Below are 23,726 nucleotides of genomic sequence, written 5' to 3'. Positions count from 1 at the left end.
AGTGGTAACTACCAGAAGCAAAGGGCTCAGAGACTTGGGAATGGTTGCTTCTAGGGAGTAGGACCTGGGGGTTGGGGCAGGGTGCTGGTGTTTTGGTTGCCAGCCTGGTCATTCTGTTTGACTTTGTTTCCCCTCCCTTCTGTGCACAATTAGGAGCAACGGGGTCATCCATCAGCATAGCCTACAGCAGCCTGGGAGCCCCCAGCCCTCCTCACTGCCAGCCCACGCCCACCGGGAGAACGGGAAGCAGCGGTTCCCTCACAAAGGAGCGTGGGGTGGCTGCCATTCGTCACTTCCACCAGCACCCAAGAGCAGTGGATTCCCGGTGTCACCGCGAGCTGTGTGGTCCCTGATGAGGTACTGGCCTGGGTTTCTTAGCTGTGCATGTTTTCAGTGTCCAGTATCTTATAGTACCACCTGTGAAGCTGGAAAATTAAAGCATTGAGTCGACTCTTTGAGATCCTCTTCTCTCCACATTTCCCTCCTTTTCCTTTCCTTTTCTCCCTTCCTTCTTCCCTTCCTTCTTAGCCTATATTAGATTGTATGAGAAAGGAATAGCTAGGGGGTGCAGGGTGATAACCTGTGGTCTCTGATACCTCAGCCATCAGAAGACAGGCACCTACCTTTTTTTCTGGGGGAGGAAGGTCTCTCCCACTACCCCCTCTCTTCCCTGCTCTTTTTGTTTGCCATGAAGTTAGTGCATCCCAAGTATGGGAGGAAGTCCAGGGGATTCTACTCCTCTAGCGTTTTTGAAAATGCAGGAAAACTGAGTATGAAATGTTTATTTTTTTTCTTGCTTTTTTTGAATGTTTTAACTTGGCCATGAAAATTAGCAGTATTTTTTCAGCACAGGTGTGCTCAACTAAATTACATTGCTTCACAAATAGCTCAAACCATGGGCAAGTCAGAACTTAGCACACATTTGTTAAAAGATATATAGACATTTCACAGTTTTAAAGGGTTTCTTTGAGCGGTGATTAGTGAATTGCCAGTCCAAACCACAGCTGGTCTGAGGCGCTAATGCAGGGGAATGAAGAGGAGACCTTTATAGGGCGAATACAGAAGCAGAGCAGAGAAATATTTGATGGGTTAAAGTGTGGCAGTATCCTTATTTAAATCATTCCAGGTGAAAGTCCCTAGTTAGAGATCAGTTGATGATTTCTGATTGGTTAAGCTAGAGTTTCATGTTGACATTTCCTCTAAGTTGTGCTTTGGTTTGCTTCTGTAAAGTCCAGGGTGCTAGAGCAGCCTCAGCCGAATGGCCTCCCAATTATTTTGACATATGGAACTTCTGTTCATACTGTTAACACTTTACTACTTTAGATTGTGATTCTTATTTTTCTATGTGGTCTATTAAAACTTTATCCTCTCAGGGTCTTTTTTTTTTTTTTTTTTTTTTTTAATAATTTCCATTTTTGGTGATCCCTCCATTCCCCTTCATTACTAGGGACTGAACCCAGGGCTTTACCCATGCTAGGCAAGCTCTTTACTGTTTAGCTACAGCCCTAGACTGCTTTGCTATTTTTAATTTTTTAACACTCATTGCTTGAGTGTTTGCTTGCTTGCTGGATTCATTAGTGTCTACTGAGTGTCTGACATGAGTCAGGCAAGTTCTAGGCACCAGAAATGTCCTAGCAAATATGGAGAACTAGCTGCTTGCTTTTGTATGGCCTTCCTTCTGGAGAGAAAGACATACAACATTCAACAACGAATGAACAATGTGAATGCTAAGCAGAGAGTGAAGCTAGAAGTGATGAAGAATTACTGGTGGGTCTGAGGGAATTTGGTTGGCAGGTCAGGGAAGGCCCCCTCAATGCTGAATGAGGTGAGGAGCTAGCCCTGCAAAGATATGGGTGGAGAAGTTTCAGCTTGAGAATGATGAGAAAGTGGGATATTGTTGGGGGTGGGCAGGGCCCAGGAAATAAAAGGCCATATTTGTCATAAAAGCAAGTGTGGGTTGTATTCTGGATGCATTCAGAAGATGTGTTAGTTGTTAGTTGCTGTGACCAAAATACCGGACTAGAACAACTTAAAAGAGGAAAAGCTTATTCTGGTTCCTAGTTTCAAAGCCTTGTTTGGCTGATTCCATTGCCCTGTGCTTGAGGTGAGACAGAACATCATGGCACAAGGGCATGGTGGAAGAAAGCCACTTCAGCTCATGGCAGCTAGGAAGCAAACAGAGGGAGAGGGAGACAGAGGAACCAGGACAAGATATACTCCATGCCGTGTCCCCTGTGACCAACTTCCTCCATCTACCCCCACCTGCCTGGAGTTACCACCTAGTACCCCATTCAGATTATTAATCCATCAAGTGAATTAACCCACTGATGAGGTGATAGACTGTATGATTTAACCATGGTCTGAAAGCTTAACCTCTAAATCGTGCTATACTGGGGACCATTGCTTTCAAAACACGAGCTTTTCCAGGGGCATTTCTAGATCCAAACCATAACAGAAAACATTGGAGGTTTTATTTTAAAAATGTGGAGAGACCTGATTATTACATTTCTTTTCAAAAGGTTTTTTTTCTAGATTCTTTGTGGTGCATGGTGTTTGGAAGGCAAGAGTAAAGAAAGGAAAAGGCTTAGGAGGCTTTATATGGCTGGGTGAGGAAAGAAAGGATCTTGACTGAAGGTGACAGAGAATGAGATAAAAGAATGTGGTGACTTTAGGAGATATTTTGAAATATGGGATGTGCTGATGTTTGGGATGGGGAAGAGGGAAAGAAAGGAAACAAGGATTTTCAGGTTTCTGGCTTAAACAGTTGGGTGGTCTAGGTTACTGAGAAGGGAAAGCTAGGAAAGAACTGAATTGGGGTCTCTAAGAATTGGGAGCAGATAAAACTAAAGCAAGGCGCGAAATTCCTGAGGAAAAGGAAAGAAGGGTGAAGGGTCAAAATGTTGAGAAAATCTGGACCTGTTGTGGAGAGCCATGGAGGAAAGGAATATAAAGCAAGTGGGAAAATTGAGAATTTCTCTTTCTTTCTTTCTTTCTTTCTTTCTTTCTTTCTTTCTTTCTTTCTTTCTTTCTTTCTTAACAGAAGGCAAAGTAGGAGGAAAATGGAGTTAGGAAAGGGTTGGAGACTATGAAGGTGAGACAGAAGTTAGACTGCAGTGTGACTGTGAACTTCATGAAGGTAGAATCATGTTGTGTTTGCTTACAGTGGTGTCCCCAGTTTCAGATGCAGAGCCTGTCTAATAGCAGTTGCTTAGATATTTTTGAAATGAATAACTTAATGAGTGTGTTATGATTTAGATATGAGGTACCCCCCAAAAGCTCGTGTGTAAGACAACAGAAGAAGATTTAGAAGTGAAATGATTTGAGTTATGAGAGCCTTAATCTAATCAGTGCATTAATCCCCTGATATGGGTTAACTGGATAATAACTGGAGGCAGGTAGGGTGTGGTTGGAAGAAGTAGGTCATTGGGGGTGTGGTTTATATTTTGTTCCTGTTGAGTAGAGTTCTCTCTGCCCTGATTGCTACATCTTGAGCTGCTTTCCTCCTCCACACTCTTCCTCCATGATGTTCTCCCTCACCTTGGGAGGCAGTGGAGTCAGCCATCTATGGCCTGAGACCTCTGAAACCCTGAGTGCTGAATAAGTTTTTCCTCCTCTGAAATTGTTCTTGTCGTGGCTTTTGGTTATGGTGGCACAAAATTTGACTTAAGAGTGGATCATGAGAGTGTATAGAATTCAGCAGAGGGGCTGGGGATGTGGCTCAAGCGGTAGCGCACTTGCCTGGCATGCGTGCGGCCCGGGTTCGATCCTCAGCACCACATACAAACAAAGATGTTGTATCCGCCGATAACTAAAATAAAATAAATATTAAAAAAAAAAAAGAATTCAGCAGAGATGAAACATTTTTTAATAAAATTGAAAATGAAGCAATAAAGAAAGACATGTTAACTAGAGCAATGTTAAAATTTCGTGTGTGTGAGTGTGTGTGTGTGTGTGTGTGTGTGTAGATAACCTGTAGAGAGGAAAGATGCAAGATGCTGGAACAGAAAGGGATACAATGACATATAAATAGCAGTGGGGTGCTATTTACTGTTTAATAACTGACCTTCCAAAGGAGAATTCTAATTTATAGTGTTTTCCAATTTACATATAAATATTTCTAACATGGCTAATTTCAAGCACAAGTGTGACATCATTGATGAGATTGGGTTTGCCTGCCATTATGCAGTGCTTCCACCAGACAGATTTAATAGACATAAAGTCTCAAGAGCATAGGTAACAGTAAAGTGAAATGACAAGCTTTGAGTACTTACTAACTTTGCTCTAAGGGCAGATTATTTGGTTTATATAATTTAATTTTCAATAATGGTTGTTTTTAATAACCAGCTTATAAAATTTCTGACAACATAACAGCTGTTCCAGCACACCAATGAAGAGGGTTCTTCAGGGGGTGGGAGAAGATTTTTATCTGTTATCAATGTATTATCCCATGCACCATCACTGTATCTGCTGAGTGTTGATATTGTAATTCCCACTACTGTGAGCAAACTGAGAATCTTAAAGGTTAACAAACTTTGGTCCAATTTACAAAGTTAGTATGTGGTAGAGTCGGGATCAGAACCAAGGCTCCTTGACTCCTACACCTGCGCTTTGCCTCTCGCCACGCTCTGAAGTTCACAGTTGAGGACTTAACTCTGAAGTGGAAGCAGACTCTGCTATCATTCTGCGAGTTGCTGTTCCCCGTTGAACTCTCATGGGTAGTACGATTCTTGCAGTCATCCCTGTGTCCACAAATGAGACACCTTGATTTGCTTGGACATTGGTTTTGGTACCTTTGAATTGGGGAGAGTTTGGGTGCTAACACATGGAGTTCAGTGATGTGCTTTTGTTGGTTACTTTTTATTTTTTCAACTCAAAGCATCAGGCTGTTTTGGAAAGGGCAGTGGAGAGCTGTAGACTGCACAGCCAGAAGTAGGCCAGATTCTTACCAAGTTAATGTGTTTCTGAGCAAGAACCATTTCTCCTCCTTGAGAGTAAAAGTTGTCATAGATTTCCTCTTTGGGAAAGAAAACTGCCACATATTTAGATATAAATGTGATTAGTATTAAACAATTTTTTTGAACAGTATGCTTATGCCTTTGTCAGAAAGTGTTCAGGTAAATCAAGAAAAAGTTCAAGATGCAATCCTATTCCACCATCTCTGATTCTATAGATACAGCATTTAAATCATGGCTCTATCACTTGATCCTGAGCCAGTTATTTTATCTCTGTGAGCCTACATGTAGCACACTACTCTCAGATTGGTTGTCAGGATCAAAAGTAGTGTGTATCACAAGCATGTAAATCTGTTCCCGGTGTACTGTGGCCCTCCACTGAGTAGACAACATGTCTTTATTATTATCTTGGTATTGTAAATACTGTATTATTACTCTCATGTGGGTTTCTGATCCCCAGGATGTATTGTGCAAGTGATGAGCCTTCAGGGAATGAGTTTGTATGGGAGTTTCCTTTTTTGGTTGAACTTCTGCAACTTTGGTTGCATGCATTGGTATGGAGCTAACAATAGATACAGCATTTAAATCATGGCTCTATCACTTGATCCTGAGCCAGTTATTTTATCTCTGTGAGCCTACATGTAGCACACTACTCTCAGATTGGTTGTCAGGATCAAAAGTAGTGTGTATCACAAGCATGTAAATCTGTTCCCGGTGTACTGTGGCCCTCCACTGAGTAGACAACATGTCTTTATTATTATCTTGGTATTGTAAATACTGTATTATTACTCTCATGTGGGTTTCTGATCCCCAGGATGTATTGTGCAAGTGATGAGCCTTCAGGGAATGAGTTTGTATGGGAGTTTCCTTTTTTGGTTGAACTTCTGCAACTTTGGTTGCATGCATTGGTATGGAGCTAACAAAAAATTGGGCTAACCACTATCAGGTAAAGTGTTTTTTTCTTATTTTTGTTTTTTCAGAAATTTTTCCTAACACAGGAAAAATTCAAACTCAGGGAAATCCTAATGGAAGCTATTTATTTATTTCCCTGTTTTAATGTGTGATTTAGTAATTGCCCTATAAGTAGAAAGTATAATGAAAAAATCTTTAACTGAGCATATACATCCTAGAATCAGATGGCATTTCAGTTGATACTACCTTTTACTGAATTATTCTGTGTTAAAAGAGAAATGTTTTGTATGTAAACATTCCTCCCCATCCCACCCTCTTCAAAACATCATATTCATACACGGACACACGTTCCATTTCACATTAGTAAGCTCAGTGAATTCTAAATGTTATCCTGGGCTGGAGGTGTGGCTCAGTAATAGAGCTCTTGCATAGCTCATATGAGGACCCTGGGTTGCAAAAATAAACAAACAAATAAATAAGTAAGTAAATAAATCTAGTGTTCATATTCTTGATTGGTTTCATATGTAAATAGCAGTGACCACTATAGGCATTGAAGATGACGAATTCTTGGATGTTTCCTTTTTTCTCTGTGACCCTGCAGGTCTATTATGAGCCATTCATTCAACAATATTTGCTAAGCACCTACTGTGTGTTCCTGGCATTATTTTTGTGTCAAGGACTATATTTCAGTGCCAAGACATTAGCAGTGAAATAAACAAAACCCTGCCCCCATAGAACTCAGCTGAGTGATGATCATTACATTTTTGCTTCAAAATGGGCTTGTTTTCTTTTACTCTCAAGGAGTGTGTCAGACTATAGTTCTATTTTCACTTTAGTGGATATTAACATTTTTTCTTATAAATAACCTTGTACATAAGGATGCAAATAAAAGAACCAATATAGGGGTGGGGATGTGGCTCAAGCCGTAGCGTGTTCGCCTGGCATGCGTGTGGCCCGGGTTCGATCCTCAGCACCATATACAAAGATGTTGTGCCCGCCGAAAACTAAAAAATAAATATTAAAATTCTCTCTCTCTCTCTTAAAAAAAAAAAGTGCCAATACAGATTTAAGACTAGAGAAGAGTTTGGCCCTATAGTGAAATTGTAAGGTAATTATATTCAGGGGACTTGGAGAGGCATATAAATATTGTGTGACCTTCACTGATGAAATGGGTAACTGATCTTTTAAGTGTCATTTTAATGCTTTATTTCTGTAGACCTTGCATTGCACACTTTTCCCCCCAAAGTAAGAATTGCTGTACAAATTGAACTCCTGAGATAGGATTCTGAACTTTTATGCCACACACTTATGATCCTGTGAGGAAGGCAAAAGTGTTTTAGATCATCATTAACAGCCTCACGTTGGCTATGAGAGTAGCTCAGGGAGCTAGTGAAGTGAGATTTGCAGGTGACAGGAAAGGAAAAAACCTGTGCTAAAAACCTGTAATGTTGATGAGTAATAACTGGATTCTCTTCCTCTTCCCCCCTGTACATGTTGCCATTGATTGATTTCAGATGAGCCATTTTTCAATCTCATTCAGCTCCTGCTTTCATAAATGGAATGACTTTATGAAAAGATGTGGAGTTAACTAATGTGTCTACACAGAAAACACATCCAACATTTAAAAATGGAGTGTATATTTATTTAATAGTCTCCCATCCCTTACTTTAAAATCTTTTTATGAAAAGTGTAAACCTCAGTGATCATGCTAAGAACACAAAGCACCTCATAGACACGAAGCACGTGTTGGACGTAGACATTAACCTAGATTCACATTAAAGAGGTTTTGCAAATTCTTTAATCGCTACTTTGTTTAAAAACCTGGGCCACATTTTGCCATGGAATCAATGTTTTTCATAGGTATAAATCCTTCAGTCATTAGATGGTAACTGTGATGGAATTGGGGGGAGGTAGGAGCATGGTGTTGGCAGATCCAAGAAAGCAATGACTTTCAGACTGCATTATTTAATGATGACCAAAACAACTGGCATAATTAAAGATATTTATTGCCAAACAACATTATAACAGTTTATGACCAAGGTGTTATCATATGAACATAAGATCAAAATGAAATCCTGTTCTGATCTTTGCCCCATATGGACCCCAAGCTTTTTCATAATTTGTTGGCAATAGCTTTTGCAAAGACTTAATGTGTACCCTTTGATGATTCTGGTTTGCAGGTGTGCTCAGGGAATGTTAAGGCACTGGAGGAGGGAAGTGAGTGGTTATTGCAGACAATTGTCCTTTTATTGAGAAGGAAATATTTTACTGGCAAGGATGAGCAAATGGTGATGTCTGCTATAGGACTAATAGAAATGCTGAGAAATTTATTTTGAAAAATACATAAAGCACTTAGTTTTAAAAATAAACTGAGTGTATCAGTTAGTGTTACAAGTAACTGAGTTTTTTGGGATAGTGTCATTAGGGTGTGTTTTATGTTCTTTGGTCGGTTGACATAGACAAGCTGGTTTCCCAATTCCTTTAGTCATTTTTTTTTTTTTCTCTCAAATATGCAGCTTAGCAGAAAAGCATTTTCTTTGGTGGAGAAAGAATGTGAAGATCAGTTTTTTTGTTTGTTTGTTTTATTCTGACTATTAATTGAGAGTGATACTGTTCCTTCTGAACCAGACCCAGAGTGTGTGCTAAGGCCAGAATTACCTTGCTGAGTTCATCCAAAAGTTTATTGAATTCTGATTTGATTCTTGAACTGAGCTTAGTAGAAGAGCAGATCATTTCAATAAAGTATTTCTTGGCTTCATTCAGAAGTTAGCACTAAAAGCTTCTTCCAAATAAATCACATGCTACGAAGGCAGAATTCCTTTTAATTTGTGAAGAGCAGTCAGTGGAGTTTCTAACTGCTGACAGTTCCTGGTTCGTGGTTCATTCTGCTTAATCTCCATTGGGAACTGATTCTTGGCAATCTTGACTCCCCTGTGAATTTCAGTCAGTGGATGCTCCCGTGTTTTCCTTCCTCAGTGTAGAGCAATCAAGCTTAGCATCTGCCTCCAACAGGATGCACAGGGACATATGTTGAAAGAGAAAGCTATTAGAATGTAGGCATTTCTGGTTGGCATGAAATTCCCTCAGTGTCACAGTAGGCTCTTGGAACAGGATCTCAGGTCTCCTGCTTTTCTATCACCTCAACAGACACCATCTGGAATCCTCAACTTCTGGTCTGTGCTGCTTGGAGGGTGACAGCTGTGACTTCAAGGCCACCAACCAGCTCTCCTTTCTTTTGCAGAGCAGTCAGAGCCCTTAGGGTGTTGTTGGGAGTTTGCTGCATTTCTTTGCTCTTTTGGTTAATGCCACTACCACCCACTTTAATTTTTTTTTTTTTCTCTCATCCTCTTTTTCAAGGTAACCTGCTGAGAATTTGGAGTGATTGCAATAAAAGTAGCATGAGTTCATCTTGTAAACATTCAGGGAATATATAAATAATTCCTTCAGGAGGATGTTACTCTGTGCTGGGTAATAGATCACTGTGGTTTCAGATAATTTGGTGGGATTTCCAGTTTGTTGTCCTGAAAATTGGCACACGTTTTAATCTAGATTTACGGATTGTAGATTCAATGTGGCAGATTTTAATAATATACACAGCCTGAGAGAAACATTTAAAAAAATATTCAAGAAGAGTTTGGAGGGACATTTTGTTCAGCAGAAGGAAAACAGAATTGTAGAAGTGCAAACGATTTGAAAATTCTCTTACAGTTCCGAAGCTTGCATTCTGATCATGATTTCCATCAACACTGATCAACACTGCAAGTACCCCTGTAGCACGTACCAGTGACCAGAACCATGTAACAAGTGTTACCCACACCTTACAATATTAATTCTTACAAAAATCTTTGAGATAGGCATCTTATATAGTAGTAAATAACATGGATTTCTACCAGAGTGCTAGGGTTCTGATTATGTGCCACTGCTTACCAGGTGTATGAGCTTTGCAGATTATTTCAACCCTCTATCCTGGCTTCTTCCTATGTAAAAACAGTAACACTAGTACCTACCCAATGGGGTTATGCTGACAAACAAATGAGTTAATACAAATGAGTTAATATGTGAAAAGAGCTTATAATAGCTTTAAATTGTGAGTTTTCATAAATTTTGTGATTTAACCCCTTTCCATGTTTATTTTATGCAGAAGCCACTGTGGAAGAATCATTTAAAAATTGTTTCCCTTCATAATCCCTCCCCCTGTTTTTGCTGTATTTATGATGGAGAGTTGTATAGCCTCGATTAGACTTGTTTATAGGGTTTGGTTAATTTCCTTTTATGAGTTTACAATATTTTAGTGGAAAACAGATTATAAATGGAAAGCATTCCTGTAGCAATGATGGAAAGTCCATCAAAGTGTGGCAAGGTAATAGAGTGCCTGTGATCATTATCCTGAACTGATGAATGCCATCCTCATTATTAGTTGTCCCCAAATTCATAGCTATTCTTTGCTTCTGAGACTGTTGACTTCTTTTTAATGAAATTTTTTGATGTACTTAGAATGACTATCATATAAAACATCACTTTAATAAATAAGTCGTTAGTTTGAAATAATATAGTAATGAAGACTTATTTTAGTAGCTTTTCAGACAGATAATCTTATAACCAAATAGGGAGATATATTTCATATTACAGATTAATGCATTTTTAATGCTATTTATAGTATTCAAACCATAGTCTTTATTACTTCATAAGCTAGAAATGCTATTGATTTTGAAATCACCCTGAGCTACTGTTCCCATGAGGGGTCCAGCATTCAAGATTTGCCCTTTAATGACTTAACCTATACAATATTGGTCAAATGTTTAAAGGGAACATAAGTATGGATTTTTAGGGGATGAAGGCAATTAACATATCATAATTGGAAAAAATGAAATAAATAAAACCTACTAACCTCAGACAACCAGCAGAATGGCATGGAGGGAAGGAATTGTCTGTGTTTTATACTAAGAGTTGGTCATGCCCTGGGTAGGTAATGAATAACTGTTGTATTTCAGTGTTTGAGTGCTGGAGTGTTTTGTTCCTGACAGTTAAGTTTTCATACTTTGCATTTGGCTCTGTTAAGTGATTTTTCTTTGTGTCTGTGAAAGGAATGTGACTTTGTAAAAGGAATAATGATCTCTACTGCAATTATGATGAAAAAAGCTTTGATTAAAAAAAGCAGTCTCTTTAATTATAAAACAGTAGTTTGGGTTGTCATGCAAAGTTCAGGAGAAGTAGTATGTTTTTCCCTTCTTTACAGCTGCAAAGGACAGGTAAACCTTTCAGATACATGGAGATTGGCAGCCAATCTCCAGCCATTTAGAAGCAGACAATAGCAATGTGATTATGGTTGAAGACCAAGAGAACAGAATGTCCTGAGCATTAAACTCTCATTATTGCTCCTCCCTTGTTGTTTATGAAGAACTCAAATAATGTAGCATTGCTGATTAGTTTTTGTTTTTCTTTCTTTTTCTTTTTTGTTTGCTTGATTTTGGAAGAGAATAGCTTTTTCCTTGCTTGCCCTGGAGATAAATAAAGGAGAAAACAGAATGGAGAGGAGCCCAGCTGATGGAAAACTGGGTTTTACTTGGCTTCTAAGTTGTAGTTCTTGGGCCAGTTATTTACCTCCCTGGATCTTGGTTTTTCTTATCTGTGAAATGATACAGGGGAGACAGGGGAGGGTGGTCTCATGTCACTTGATACTCTGTCTGTGATCTTTTCTTCAAACATGCATGACACTGCGCTGTCATGTTTCCTCTTCTTGTTTAATTGCCATAATCCACTGGCATGTGTGCAGTTGGAAGTTGTGTGGGAGTTGGAGGTTTGAGGTTGACTCTAAAATGAGATATCGTAATGACAGGTTCTCATGAGACACTAAACAGACTGTGGAGGACATTTTGCTAGTGTGTCCTTTTTCTTTTTTCCTTTTCCATCCTGGATTCTTGACTGCCTAAGTGCTTGGAACTTAGGTCAAATATATTGATGGAAAATGTCAATATTTATTAAGATTAAATGCATGTTGTTTTCAGCAGGATTATCCCAGAGGTTGTCAAAACTGTACATTTACAAACTGACTCTTGTTGATTCTTAAAAGGAAGTTCATTGATACATTTAATTAACATTTATTAAACAGTTATGATATACAAATGTTTTAAGGATCATTTATTCCTAAGCCACAGAACTTTATGAATAAAACTTGGTTAAGCAATTTGGGTTATTTATTGGTAGGACATACCGAAATCTCTATCACCCTAGGGTGTATAATGAGCCTGGTTTCTGGTCTCAGAACTAGCTAAGTTGACATATTTACTCTTATTTATTTATTTATTTTTGTCTCTTAAGGGCTTCATAGTCTTCATAATCTCTCTTCTGCTTTTGAAAAAAAATTGAAATTCATATTGTTTTCCTTTTCTCCTTTTTTAAAAGATGGGGTTAATTTGACGAGTGCAGAACTGCCTCAACTCTAGCTTCATACAGCCACTCAGTTCAGTTCTCTGTAAGAGGTGAACTAGAGTTGCTGTGTCCTCACTCCAAATCTCAATAAGAGATTCTCATTGGCCCAGCATGGATTAGCTTACCTCTGAAGGATAGGGAAATCATACAAATAAAAGGATAATTTCTCTGACAAATGCAATGAGAGAATTATGGGATATACAGGAGATGTTATTTTAGCCAACCTGGTAACTTTGGCTCAGGCTGAATCTTCATAGACGAAAGAGGTAGAACCATCTGCAGGCAGAGAACCCAGCATGAGCAAAGACACAGAGGTATGTGATAGCAGAGCGAGAGTGTGCACACATGTGTGCATGTATGTGAGTGTATGCAACTACAGCAGCTCAGGACACGAGTGGTGGGAGATGAGACTGGGGAGGCCAGAAGGAGTCCTGTGGTGGAGGAGGCTGGGAGTCATGCCAAGGGACTTTGATCCTGTAGAGGAAGGGCAACAGTGCAGTGGCATGCTTATCTGATTTAGATTCCTCTGTGGGAAAGTCTGCTCATAAGGCCAGATGGAGCATATTATTTAAGTGTGATAATTAGAAAATTCAAACCATTTGGTACTGTTTTGTTTTTGAGAGTGACATAATGGTAGTTCTTAGATTTTTACCATAATTGAATCCTGCATATTTGTGAAAGCTCAATATTTTCTGTTAAGATAGTCTCTTATAGATGTTTCTTTTTTTAATATTTATTTTTTGTAGTTGGACAAAATATTTTTATTTTATTTATTTTTATGTGGTACTGAGGATGGAACCTAGGGCCTTGCACATACTTAGGCGAGTGCTCTACCACTGAGCCACAACCCCAGCCCAGAGCCACAACCCCAGCCCTATAGACGTTTCTTGATCCCTTTTTATAGTTTTATAATTTTATAGTTTTCATATTTAAGAAAAGTTAACAGGAACCTCAAGGGTGTGTTTTCTTAGCCCTCTACATGGAGAAACCATGTCATTTATCCACATCTGCTAATTGGTTTAAGCTTTCTCAATTTACAATTGTCTTCCAGGAAAAAAAAAAAAAAGAAAATAATTGCAACCTCACAGGATTGCTAATACCTTCCTATTATTCATTCAGTATGCTAAGTTTATAATTTTGATTTCCAGTTTCTGATTAAAATAATCATTTCTTCTTGTGTGTATTGTGTCCAAGCAGCTGTTATGTTTTGTACTGGAACAGATGATTATTTTTCTACATGGCAAAGAAAATGAGCAGATGCAAAGTAAATATCTTTTTCTGGCTTGATCGATTGGAAGCTCTGTAACCTAATATTGACTACATTTTCCTAAGTGATGCAGTAAGTGTGACTCAACATCAGAAAGCAGCTACTAACTGCCAGGAATTCACTTTGGCCAACATAAATTCTGACCAAGTCTGTATCTCACATTCTGAGTCCTAGAACATAAATAGTAATAAACAGTTTAATGTTCACACAGGGAAAATAGTTATGTTGATTCAAAGCACCCTAGGATGTAATTTTCTCCAAAAGTGATTGTAGAGTTTCCCTCCTTGTTTACCTTTAATGACAGTGGAGTGGTGGTGTGCTCAGTGGTTGGGTACCTGGATCCTGGGAGTCACACAGAGGGGCTTTAGGTCTGAGATTTTTCACTTAGTAGCAGTAAAAACTTGAATTGACTGATTCCCAGATCACTAAAATAACTAATAATTATTATAAATGACATGAATCAGGTAAAGTACACAATTGGCACTTATTATTGCACACTTATCTGGAGATGTCTAGTCATTCTGCAGTTGAGCCACCGGTTTAATACATCTGTGTTGCTACTTTTCCATGTCTTGAAAGTTTGGGCTTTGTTATCATTATCTGTCTCCCATTGAGAGATGAAAGGGAGCCAGTATGGAATGTCAGGAGGCAAGTATGACTCAGCTCTTTAACTGTCACCATGTCCTTGGGAAGTAGGTCTTCCACCACATTTACACACTTGAAAGATAGAGCTCAGAAAGGTTGCATAATTTGTATAGATTAGAACCCACATTCATCTGATGCACCGGACAGAACTCCCAGGATGTGGAGGTCAAGCCTTTTATAGTATTTTTCGGGAAGGATTTATGAGCAACTTCTAGAAAGGCCTGTTTTGGGGAAAGCAGAAATATCCTAGGAGCATTCATCTGTTCCCTGTGTTGCTGACTGACTCTATTGGGGTCCAAGTGGCTTTTACCCACTGGGTGCTGTTATGGTTTGGAAGCGAGATGCCCCCCAAAAGCTCACTTATGAGACAGTGCAGGAAGGTTCAGAGGAGAAATGATTAGGTTGAAAGAGTCTTAACCCATCAGTGAATTAATATCTGATGGGGTATATATTTTGTGTCTGGAGAGTGGAGTCTCTCTGTTTCCTGATCACCGTGATGTGAGCTGCTTCCCTCTGCCACCCTCTCCTGCCATGATGTTCAGCCTCACGTTGAACCCTGAGGAATGGAGCCAGCCTTCTATGTACTAAGACCCCTGAAACAGTAAGCCCTCAAATAAACTTATCCTTCCTACAATTGTTCTGGTCAGGTCCTTTTAGTCACAGCAGCAAAAAAAGCTGACTGAAACAGGTGCTGACGCTCTGCTTGGCTGTCAGACATGTCATCCTCCTGCTGCAGGTGAGTGGGCTTCTCTGTTCGGTGCACCTGGCTCCGCACTTTTCAGTAAGACATTCTTTACCTTAAGGTGAAGGGGATGTGTCACATTTCATCTGCAGGCTGTCATTAAATACGGTTCTCAGAAAGCTCTGTAAAGCAGCGGTGAGGTAGATATTCAATGATATAGATACAGTCTTGGGCCCGTAAATGGTACCTACTGGGTTTCATGTTGGAAGGTTGTGCTGCTCTGTTGTGAAACTTTGTGTGTGTGACATTTCTGAGTGATTGTGTGGTTTTGTGTGTGTGTGTGTGTGTTACTTTATGGTTCAAAGTTAATGCATATTTCTAAAAGCCAAAGCAGTTTTTTCTTTGGTACACTAGCATGCCATTAGTTTTTTTATTTTTGTGTTTTTAAGAGAAAACAATCATAGTCAGAAAATGATTGCTTTTCTGTTTTAATTGATTTCCTTTGGCCTAAGAAATTAAAAATATTGAGGAAGAATATGAAAAATAAATCCATGTTCCCTTTTAATCAGATGTTTTTCAGCCTTTTTTTGCCTTCCCTGAGGAATGAAGCAGAACTGGTACAGCTAGAGGTCTGTCTACCTAGACATCGCTGCTGGTCTCTTTCCCTTGGTGACTCCTGGGAGTAGTCCTGTCCTGGTTTCCCAGAGGGAGGCTGCTCTCTGACACTATATTTATCCCACACAAACTGCTTCCCCCTCTGGTTAATCTGGTCACATGATTGATTTCCACATGGGAAATGAATTAGAATATCTACATGGCAGGAAGAAAAGATAAGCAGGGTAATCTTGAGGTTTCTTCTTGTCTGGATCTCAACCTACTACAGGATGAAACAGAGCTGAGGGGTCTCTTTGAATCTGGGATAACACAGAGAAATCTAGTCTGGGAAAACTCTAAATTATATGAGTATCAGAGATTTGCCTTTTTTTCTCTTGCTTTCTTGTCACCTGCTGCCCACTGGGTGCTCAGCCAGGGAGAGGTGGATATGTCTCTGCTGACCTCCTGATCCTGGATCCATCTGAGCCCAAAGTGACTTTTAGCTCCATGCTCACCTCACCTTGGGAGGGTCTTTTGTTGTTGTTGTTGTTGTTGTTTTGCCCTAAGTTACAAGAGCAGTCAACTTTTTTCCATTGACTTTTATGCTGGTTTTATAAAATCTCATTACCTCAGTGAGAGTATTTTCATAAGTATTTATTAAACACCTACTAGAAGATGAGGTAATAGTTCTCTCATTGGCTATAATAATGAAGTCCATTAAGTAACCCCTAGAATACATTGAGCATAATTTGTAATAATAGCTAAAATTTGAATATTTACTATATTTGCATGTTGTTTTAAACATTTTACATACATTAATTATTCTTATAACAACTCCATGTGTTTGGCACCATTATTATCCATATTTTACAGATTCAGTAATGGAGACACAGGGGGATAGTAACTTGCCCTGCAAAAGTTCAGCTAATAACGGAGAACTGAAAATCACACCTCTTGTAGCCTGAATACTGAGTCTTTGCTTTTAAAATCAATTCATTGTAGGAGAAGGCTGAAATCACATACCTTTAGTAAGTGACTAAGTTGTCAGTTAAGGATAGCACCTCCCTGAAGAACACTGAGGGTTAGATGCCTTCAGAGGGTTCAGCTTTCTGAGCAGGTGTTACTCTTTCCTTCTGTCATAGGTTTTATCTCTGCCTGACCAATCCAGGTCAGTTTGGTTCTTGAGTTGAATGAGATCACAGCTGGTATGTGATTGGTTGTTTAAATCTATTAGATATTTTTAACCTGCAAGAGGCTAATGTTTATGACAGAAGCCAAATACTGTCATGAAGCACAGCTCACAGAATAGATTCACCAGATTATGTTCTGACTATGTTTACACAGAGCTGGAACAGCCCCAGAGGTCCCAGGCAATCCTCTTAATCACAGTACAGTTTAAAGTGGCAAGAAATATCTTGAGGCAGAAGGATTCATGCCTCCAAGAAATATCCACCATGATGACTTCTGTTCTAAAACACAAAAGAAGAAAATAAAAAGTCCAAAATATTATTTACTGAAACTAGGGTAAAAGGGAGTGATATTGTGAAAAAAAAAAAAAAAAGTTTTGTGAACAATTGCTTGTGGCAGACCAGTATTAAGCACATGGAAAATGTGGTACATTCTGAAAGCATTTTGTTCAAATATATAATCTGTTTGGTTTGTAAAACTGTCAAAATAACTTATGATCCTCCAGCTTATTTATACAGGTCACCCATGTGCTTACCACGGCAGCCCAAAGGAAGGGTATGTCAAATGTTAGGAAATGCAGAAGAAAGGATGGACTGGTGTCCTGGGAAGGGGACAGAGGTTCATCCACATGAGAAATTATTGCATTTCTTATATCCCACTTGAAAAAATCGGAGCATGCCAGTCCTTCCTCAGGTTGGTAAAGGCATGCAATGCCTTACTAAAGAGGCAAATTCAGAAAGGTGTCTCAGAAGAAATAAATCCTCCCAATGGATGTCAGACTTGTATTTTCCTGATGTTTAAGAGACACATCAAAACATGAGAGAAAAAAGGCAACATTTCATTAGGGAAAGAAGGGGTCATAGTCTAAATATATACCTTTTGTCTGCTCAGTGAAAAAGCCCAGGCCCCAACATACATTTTAGGGCACATTCTGTACCTGGACAAAGGAAAAGAGAACAGAAGACCATTGTATTATGAAAGGTGCAGACACACAAGCAGTACTAGCAGAAGCAAGTTATTTTTCCCAGTGAGGTGTTGGATGCTGGTCTTAAAGAACAGTAAGTAAACAGTTTAAAGTGCATTAACGCGCTGTGGAAACTGCCATGGGGGAAAAAAATGGCCTTGAGTTGTCAAAATAAAGAAATGGGAAGCTTCCCAAGCAAAACAATAGAGTGTGCAGAACAATATTGAAACAGGTGAAGAAAAGAGCATGATGTGTTGAGCACAGGAAAATTATTGATGGCATAGAAACAGAAAGACTGACGAGGAATGAATAAAGAAGTAGCTCATAAGAAATTCAAACTCACAGTGAGGCATAAAGCCAACCTGATTGCAAATTTTGTCAAGTTGCATCCAGGAGAGGGAGAAGACAGAATGTGTTCAGGAGATGGAAATTTTCATTAAAATGTGTTAATTCTGGAAGGAAAAGAGATGTGATGTGGTGAGCATCTGGGACCTTAGCCTGACTCTTGTGGCTTCCCTCTACCACCGAAATGGCCACCAGTCCTTTGGCATTAGGGATTAAAAACTTGATAATAAATAAACAACTTTATAGAAGGTGTTAGCGATTTCCTGCTGCTTGTGGATTGTTTGTCAACCAGTCATTCTCACAGGTAAGGCACTGAGATCAGGGACACCCTGGGCTGGCCCCCAGGCCCATACCGGGTTCTGAGACCATGGGAATGGCGAGGGTGATGAAGAGTCTCGGAGTCAGAGTTCTGGTTCAGATGCAGCTCTGCCACTCTCTCCAGGGGTGACTGCAAGTTCTTTATCTTTCTAAACCTCAGTTTCCTCATGAGTAAAATGGGAGTGATAACAACATTCACCTCACAGAATTGCCTTCAGAGTTAATTAGATAACTCTCAGTGCCTAGCATTCTGTGTTGAATTGCTGATTGCTTTTCTTTTATCTTTAAATCTCCTTCCAACATATCCAGATTGGTTTTATCGTTTCCATGTTTTACATGTCAAAAAATTGAGCTCAGAGAAAATAACTTTGTCAAGAGTACAACATGGAATCAATATAGGAATGTGTTGACCTAACTCCTGTTCACTGTACTGTGAAATTCAGCATATATAAGAGAAGGTACTAGAGCATTATTGGGAGTCTGCTGGTATGAACAGATGTGAAGGACTTGGTTCTGGAGGGCCTTGGGTATCATGGAATGACATGGCTGGGGAAGAAGCCAGTTCACATCCATGTTGGAGGGCTGACTATCCAGACGCAGACATCACTGAGATGTCTGCATGAAGGGATGTGGGAAGAGGTGGCTTCTATCTGGACACAGTGAAGGATGTTGTTTTCCAGATGAATCCTTTGTCATGTTACTCTACATCAAGACCCCTCTAATGGTGACTCAACAAGATCTAGACCCCTCAGGGTTGCTCATAATGAAAACAAAGTAAAAATATTGTTTTTATCATTTGGTATGTCCTAAGCACTGTGATAATATTTAAATACTTAAATGCTTAAAGAACCTTTTTGAGATAGCTAGTGTTATTGTAAACCCAGTTTAGTAGGCAGGTTCCAGGTAGGCAAATCTAGGACTAGGCTTAGAACAGGCGTTGTCTGGCCGTAGAGCTTTTCTCTTGGTACTTATAGACCGATTGACTTTGAGCCTTTTCTTTGTCCACCTGTCCAGTGCCTTCCTATGACTGTGAGTTTACTTCATTCAAATGGTTCTGCACACTTCCCCTGGAATGTACCTTGTGTTTCTGGTTGCCATGGTTTTCCTTTCTTGTCATGCATCTCTATGCCTTCACCTTATCCACTCAGTCATTTCTTCCTGCCTAAAGCCAATATTTTTAAATACTCTTTCCTGGGCATCCAGCTAGTCTGGGTCCCTTCATCTGAGGGTCCATTGCATTTACTTTTGCTTTAGTGATTTGTGATTATCAGTTGCTACCATAAGTTTGTAGCCTTTATTATGTGAAGTTCAAAAATACCTTAAAGTCTTCATGGTATCTTTTCTTTTTGATCCTGACAGTGCTTAATACAGCATATTACATATCATTTAAAGTTCAAACATATTCTTCAATTGACTAATTCCAGGAAAATAATATTCTAATAAGAAGAAATAATCATCATACATGTCCTAATTTATGGGAATTAGAATAAACTTTTTTAAATGTTGTAGTAGAGAAAGAAATGAATGATCAGGAGAAAATTGTAGCCAAGAAAAACTATATAATCATGGAAGGGGTATTCTGGAACCACATGGGAGGTGTGACATTCTGGCTTAGAAGAATTAGATTAATTTGTACTAAAAATCTTTAAGTGTATGCCCAGATGTGGTAAGTGTGGTGGCCAGAACAATCCATGTGCATTTGTATATCCAGACACAGCATTTTGTTTTTGAGTGTTTAAACGAATCCAAACACATGAAAATATCTTTGTATCGATCTCACTTGGTTATCTGACTTCTATCAAGTAAATGAGGGGAGAAAATAAGATTAATATTGAAATGAGGGACTTTACATTTTCTTATACTTGCTTAAAAAGTAGTGGGCAGTTCCCAGTTTGTTCATTAAATTTTTTGTTCCAAGAGTATGCTTGTATGATATATTTACTTTCTACTACTTTGCTTTTGTGTTGTTAAAAAGTTCACTTTGCTAGAATTTCAGACTCTTATTCTGTCCATTTCTATGCTGAGTTAAATTCTCTTTTAGTAAGAATGAGAGTTCACTGGGAGAAAACTGAAAAAAATAGACTGTCATTGATTTGACTTTAACAAGTCACCACCACTCCCCAAAATTCCAGTGTGTGGTATATTCCTGCTTCACTTAATGTTAATGGAATGGGTCTTGCAGGAAAACTTACTGAACCGCTTGTACCTTGCATAAAGTAGAGACTAAAACAACTCTGCTTAATGCTGACAAATACTAATAAAAACATCAACATCAACTTTCTCCACTTTTGAACACATACGAAGTGTACTTTCTCATTGTGATTCTTCTCCCTTTTTCTACTCCAGATATATTAATACTGAGTTAATCATTATGGTTTTGGAATTTATGGACTGTTGTTATGGGGTTTACTTACTTTCTAATTGGGAACAGCTGAAGAAGGAGCAGGTGAATACCTTTGCTGGCATCAGGAAATAATTAAATAGTCTTATTGCTAATACTGCCATCTCTACTACAGATGGCGATACTGTCGTCCTCTGGTGATTCTTCTTGGGGATGGTTCTAAATGTAGAAAGAATCTGTTTGCTTTCAGTTAATGTGACGTTTTGGGAAGGAAGAGTGGAGGAAAGGAATGAGTAACATTTTCTGGTCTCTAGACATTGGTAATACTTTTGATGAAACTTTCAAGCAGATGTGGAAAGATGATTTTGCAAAGCTTCAAGCTCAGAATTTTAAGTGACACATATTACTAATAATATATTTAGCTTAATCCATCTGCCTTCTAAGAAATGTGGCTGGTTTCTACAAAATACATAAAAAATAAAAATTAAAATTAAAAAACTCTAGAATTTTTGTGGGTGGGCTATTGCTTTGTCTGGTGTGTGGATATGGGAGGGTGGGTGGCTAATTAGGCTCCACAGTGGTTTGATTTCATGGAAATACCACAAAACTCGCCTTCCCATGTTTATTTTTAAAATCTCACTTTCTCAGTAAAATATTTCCAAAGTCTTTGATTTCATTGGATGAAAATGAGTAGATTTGGATTCAAATCCACATCGTGCTTGTTTCAGCTGTTCCTATCCACAAGTCTCAGAGTCACTTGTGTGGCTTGTTACCTAAGCCTCCCGACTTTGTATTGGCATATCTGCTATATATAAACTACCTGCCTCTCGGTGTACTTGATGACAAGTTCTTTTGATCCAGCATTGGGAAGTAGTTTTAATGAAAAGAGGAAATTCTATTTAACCAGTTGGAAGCATGTTTTATCTGTGCCTGACATGGTGTTAGGTCCAGAATATGAATTCTACGGTTGCAGAGACTTTTATCATTTCTATTTTACCTTTGTACCCTTAGCACCTGCACATTGCAGGAAATATGTAGTGGATGCATGGAAGGAAACCTAGTAAGTCACAAAAGGAGAAATGGCATATTCACATTAGGATAATTGGGGGAGGATTATTAACAAAGGAACTATATACACAGGTAGCAGGGCACTGTCTTCAGTGACAGCAGAAAAAGAAGAGATCCAGCAGGAGAGGTTATCTTGAAAAGAACCTTTGGTCCAGGCACCAGCAAGCCTGAATTGACCCATCAGGGAGGGAGTCTGGGGAGTATATTCCCTGATCTCCAGCTCCTCCCATCTCTATTCTAGGGCCAGGGCTTGCCATTTTGAATGAAACCAGAAGCTAGAGGGTGGAACAGCTCATTGATGGAGACCACAGAGGCCAGCCTTCTGGTAAAGAAAAGGGAGCTGACAGCATCTGGATGGCAAATGGAAGAGACACACAGTACAGATGAAATTCCCTGCTGCTGAGGAGCAACCAGCCTAGCAGAGACAGGAGTGAGCAGACATTCCAACATAGTTTTGAACAATAATTAAAAATTACCAAAGACCCTCACAAAAACCCTACAAGATAAATGTTGTGATGATTGTACAGATGAAAACGAAGAAACAGAAAGCTTAGGGAATGTGCCTAGGGTCACACAGTTAGTAAGACAAGGAGCAGAGGTTTGAACCCAGAAGGTTTGTCTCTGGAGTCTGTGCTCTGCTTTGGAAGAGTGATAACTGCGGGGTGGAGCAGAGCTTTTTAGACCTTCATGTGCATGGCAATCTTCAGGATATCCTGTTGAAAACAGGATCCAGTACCTGGATCAGTCCTCTGGAGATGGGTCCCAAGATGGGTCTTGAATCTGTGTTGCTGCCAGCTGCTGCTGCTCTGCTTTATGTATCAAGGAACAGAGAGTTTGGACTTCTCTAAGTGAGATCCAAGCCCTGAGGATAAGATTCCAGGTAGCTCAGTGCAACCAATCACCCCGTCTCTCTGTCCTCCCTTCCCTGATGTGTGATATGAGCAGAGCGGATGATTTTTAAGGCCCACCCATGTTTGCAAAAACCCTGATATCTCCTGACCTTGGAAGACAAGTGGGAGGCTCCCTTTGGAGGTCCATGTTGGAGTTTTCCTGTGCAGCACATTCCAGGAGGCCCCAGAAAGGGAAGCTGGCATGCAGCCCCCTCCTCCCTGCCTGCTGAACTCAAGAGTCCAACCCTGGAGCCTTGGGACTAACAGGGTCTGCCCTGCTGTGGCTGTTTCCTTCCAGGTCCCAGCCATCTCCCAGCATCTGGTGCTGCTCCTTGTTGCCTCATGAATTCTCATTCCCTGTCACAGCTAATTAGAGTGCTGGATCTAAAAATGGAGGCTGATCCTTAAGGTGCCACATTGTGTCATTTATTTTGTGTCTTGAAATTTCAGCCCTCAATTTTTAATATTGTTGTGAAGAAGCCTCTAGCATCTTAATAAATCTCCTTTCTCTTTTAACGGGTTTTCTACTATTAGACCAACAGAATATACTTAATGCGATATGACCAGTCTGTGCTCTGCTTAAATTCAAATTTAAATTATTTTTCAAATTCTTTTCCCATTTGCAATAACTGAAGAAGGCTATTGCAGCCATGAACAATTATGAATGGAAAGTGGTAAACCCTCTTATTAACATTCAAAACAGATTTCCCTGTTTTGGTCTTCCAAGTTCCCAAGCTTTCCACCTGTGATGTGGGGCTCCTGTTTCACTGTTATCCTTAGCAATATGCACAATCTCAGGCTTCATGTCTCAGAAAACCAGTTGGAACCCTAATACTGAGCCTTTTTTCTTTTTCTTTTTCTTCCTTTTGCTTTGATCATGGGGAGCTCTAGTACAGGCTCAATCAATCACACAGTGAATCTTTCCAGATGCAGAGCTCCTGTGCCATTCTGCATTATGGTTTCTTTGCTGTATTTTGACATTTGGAGAGATTTAATTGCATTTGAGGATGCTCTTGGCCTAATCAGGACAGAGCAGCAGAGTTATACCCCTGCTGTGCTCAGCAGAGCCTCCTGGAAGGTTGAAGAGGAGGTTGTTTGCTGTCTTGTTACCCTATTTACATAATTCATTAT

The 23,726-nt window shown here is 39.4% G+C and overlaps 1 protein-coding gene across 1 annotated transcript in view; it reads left to right on the top strand.

Moving 5' to 3' along the window:
- The window catches only part of Tmtc1 (transmembrane O-mannosyltransferase targeting cadherins 1), a 254,420-nt gene that overhangs the window by 33,021 nt on the left and 197,673 nt on the right, over positions 1-23,726 (top strand). Inside the window, exon 5 of the mRNA XM_076854245.1 lies at positions 154-357. Within this exon, the coding sequence (XP_076710360.1) occupies positions 154-357 (204 nt within the window). The remainder of the gene's footprint in view (positions 1-153; positions 358-23,726) is intronic.

Source organism: Callospermophilus lateralis, chromosome 4, assembly GCF_048772815.1.
Source record: "Callospermophilus lateralis isolate mCalLat2 chromosome 4, mCalLat2.hap1, whole genome shotgun sequence".
In the NCBI taxonomy this organism is placed as follows: domain Eukaryota; kingdom Metazoa; phylum Chordata; class Mammalia; order Rodentia; family Sciuridae; genus Callospermophilus; species Callospermophilus lateralis.
The sequence above is the reverse complement of the archived record's forward strand: the minus strand, read 5'-3'. Positions and strand labels throughout refer to the sequence as shown.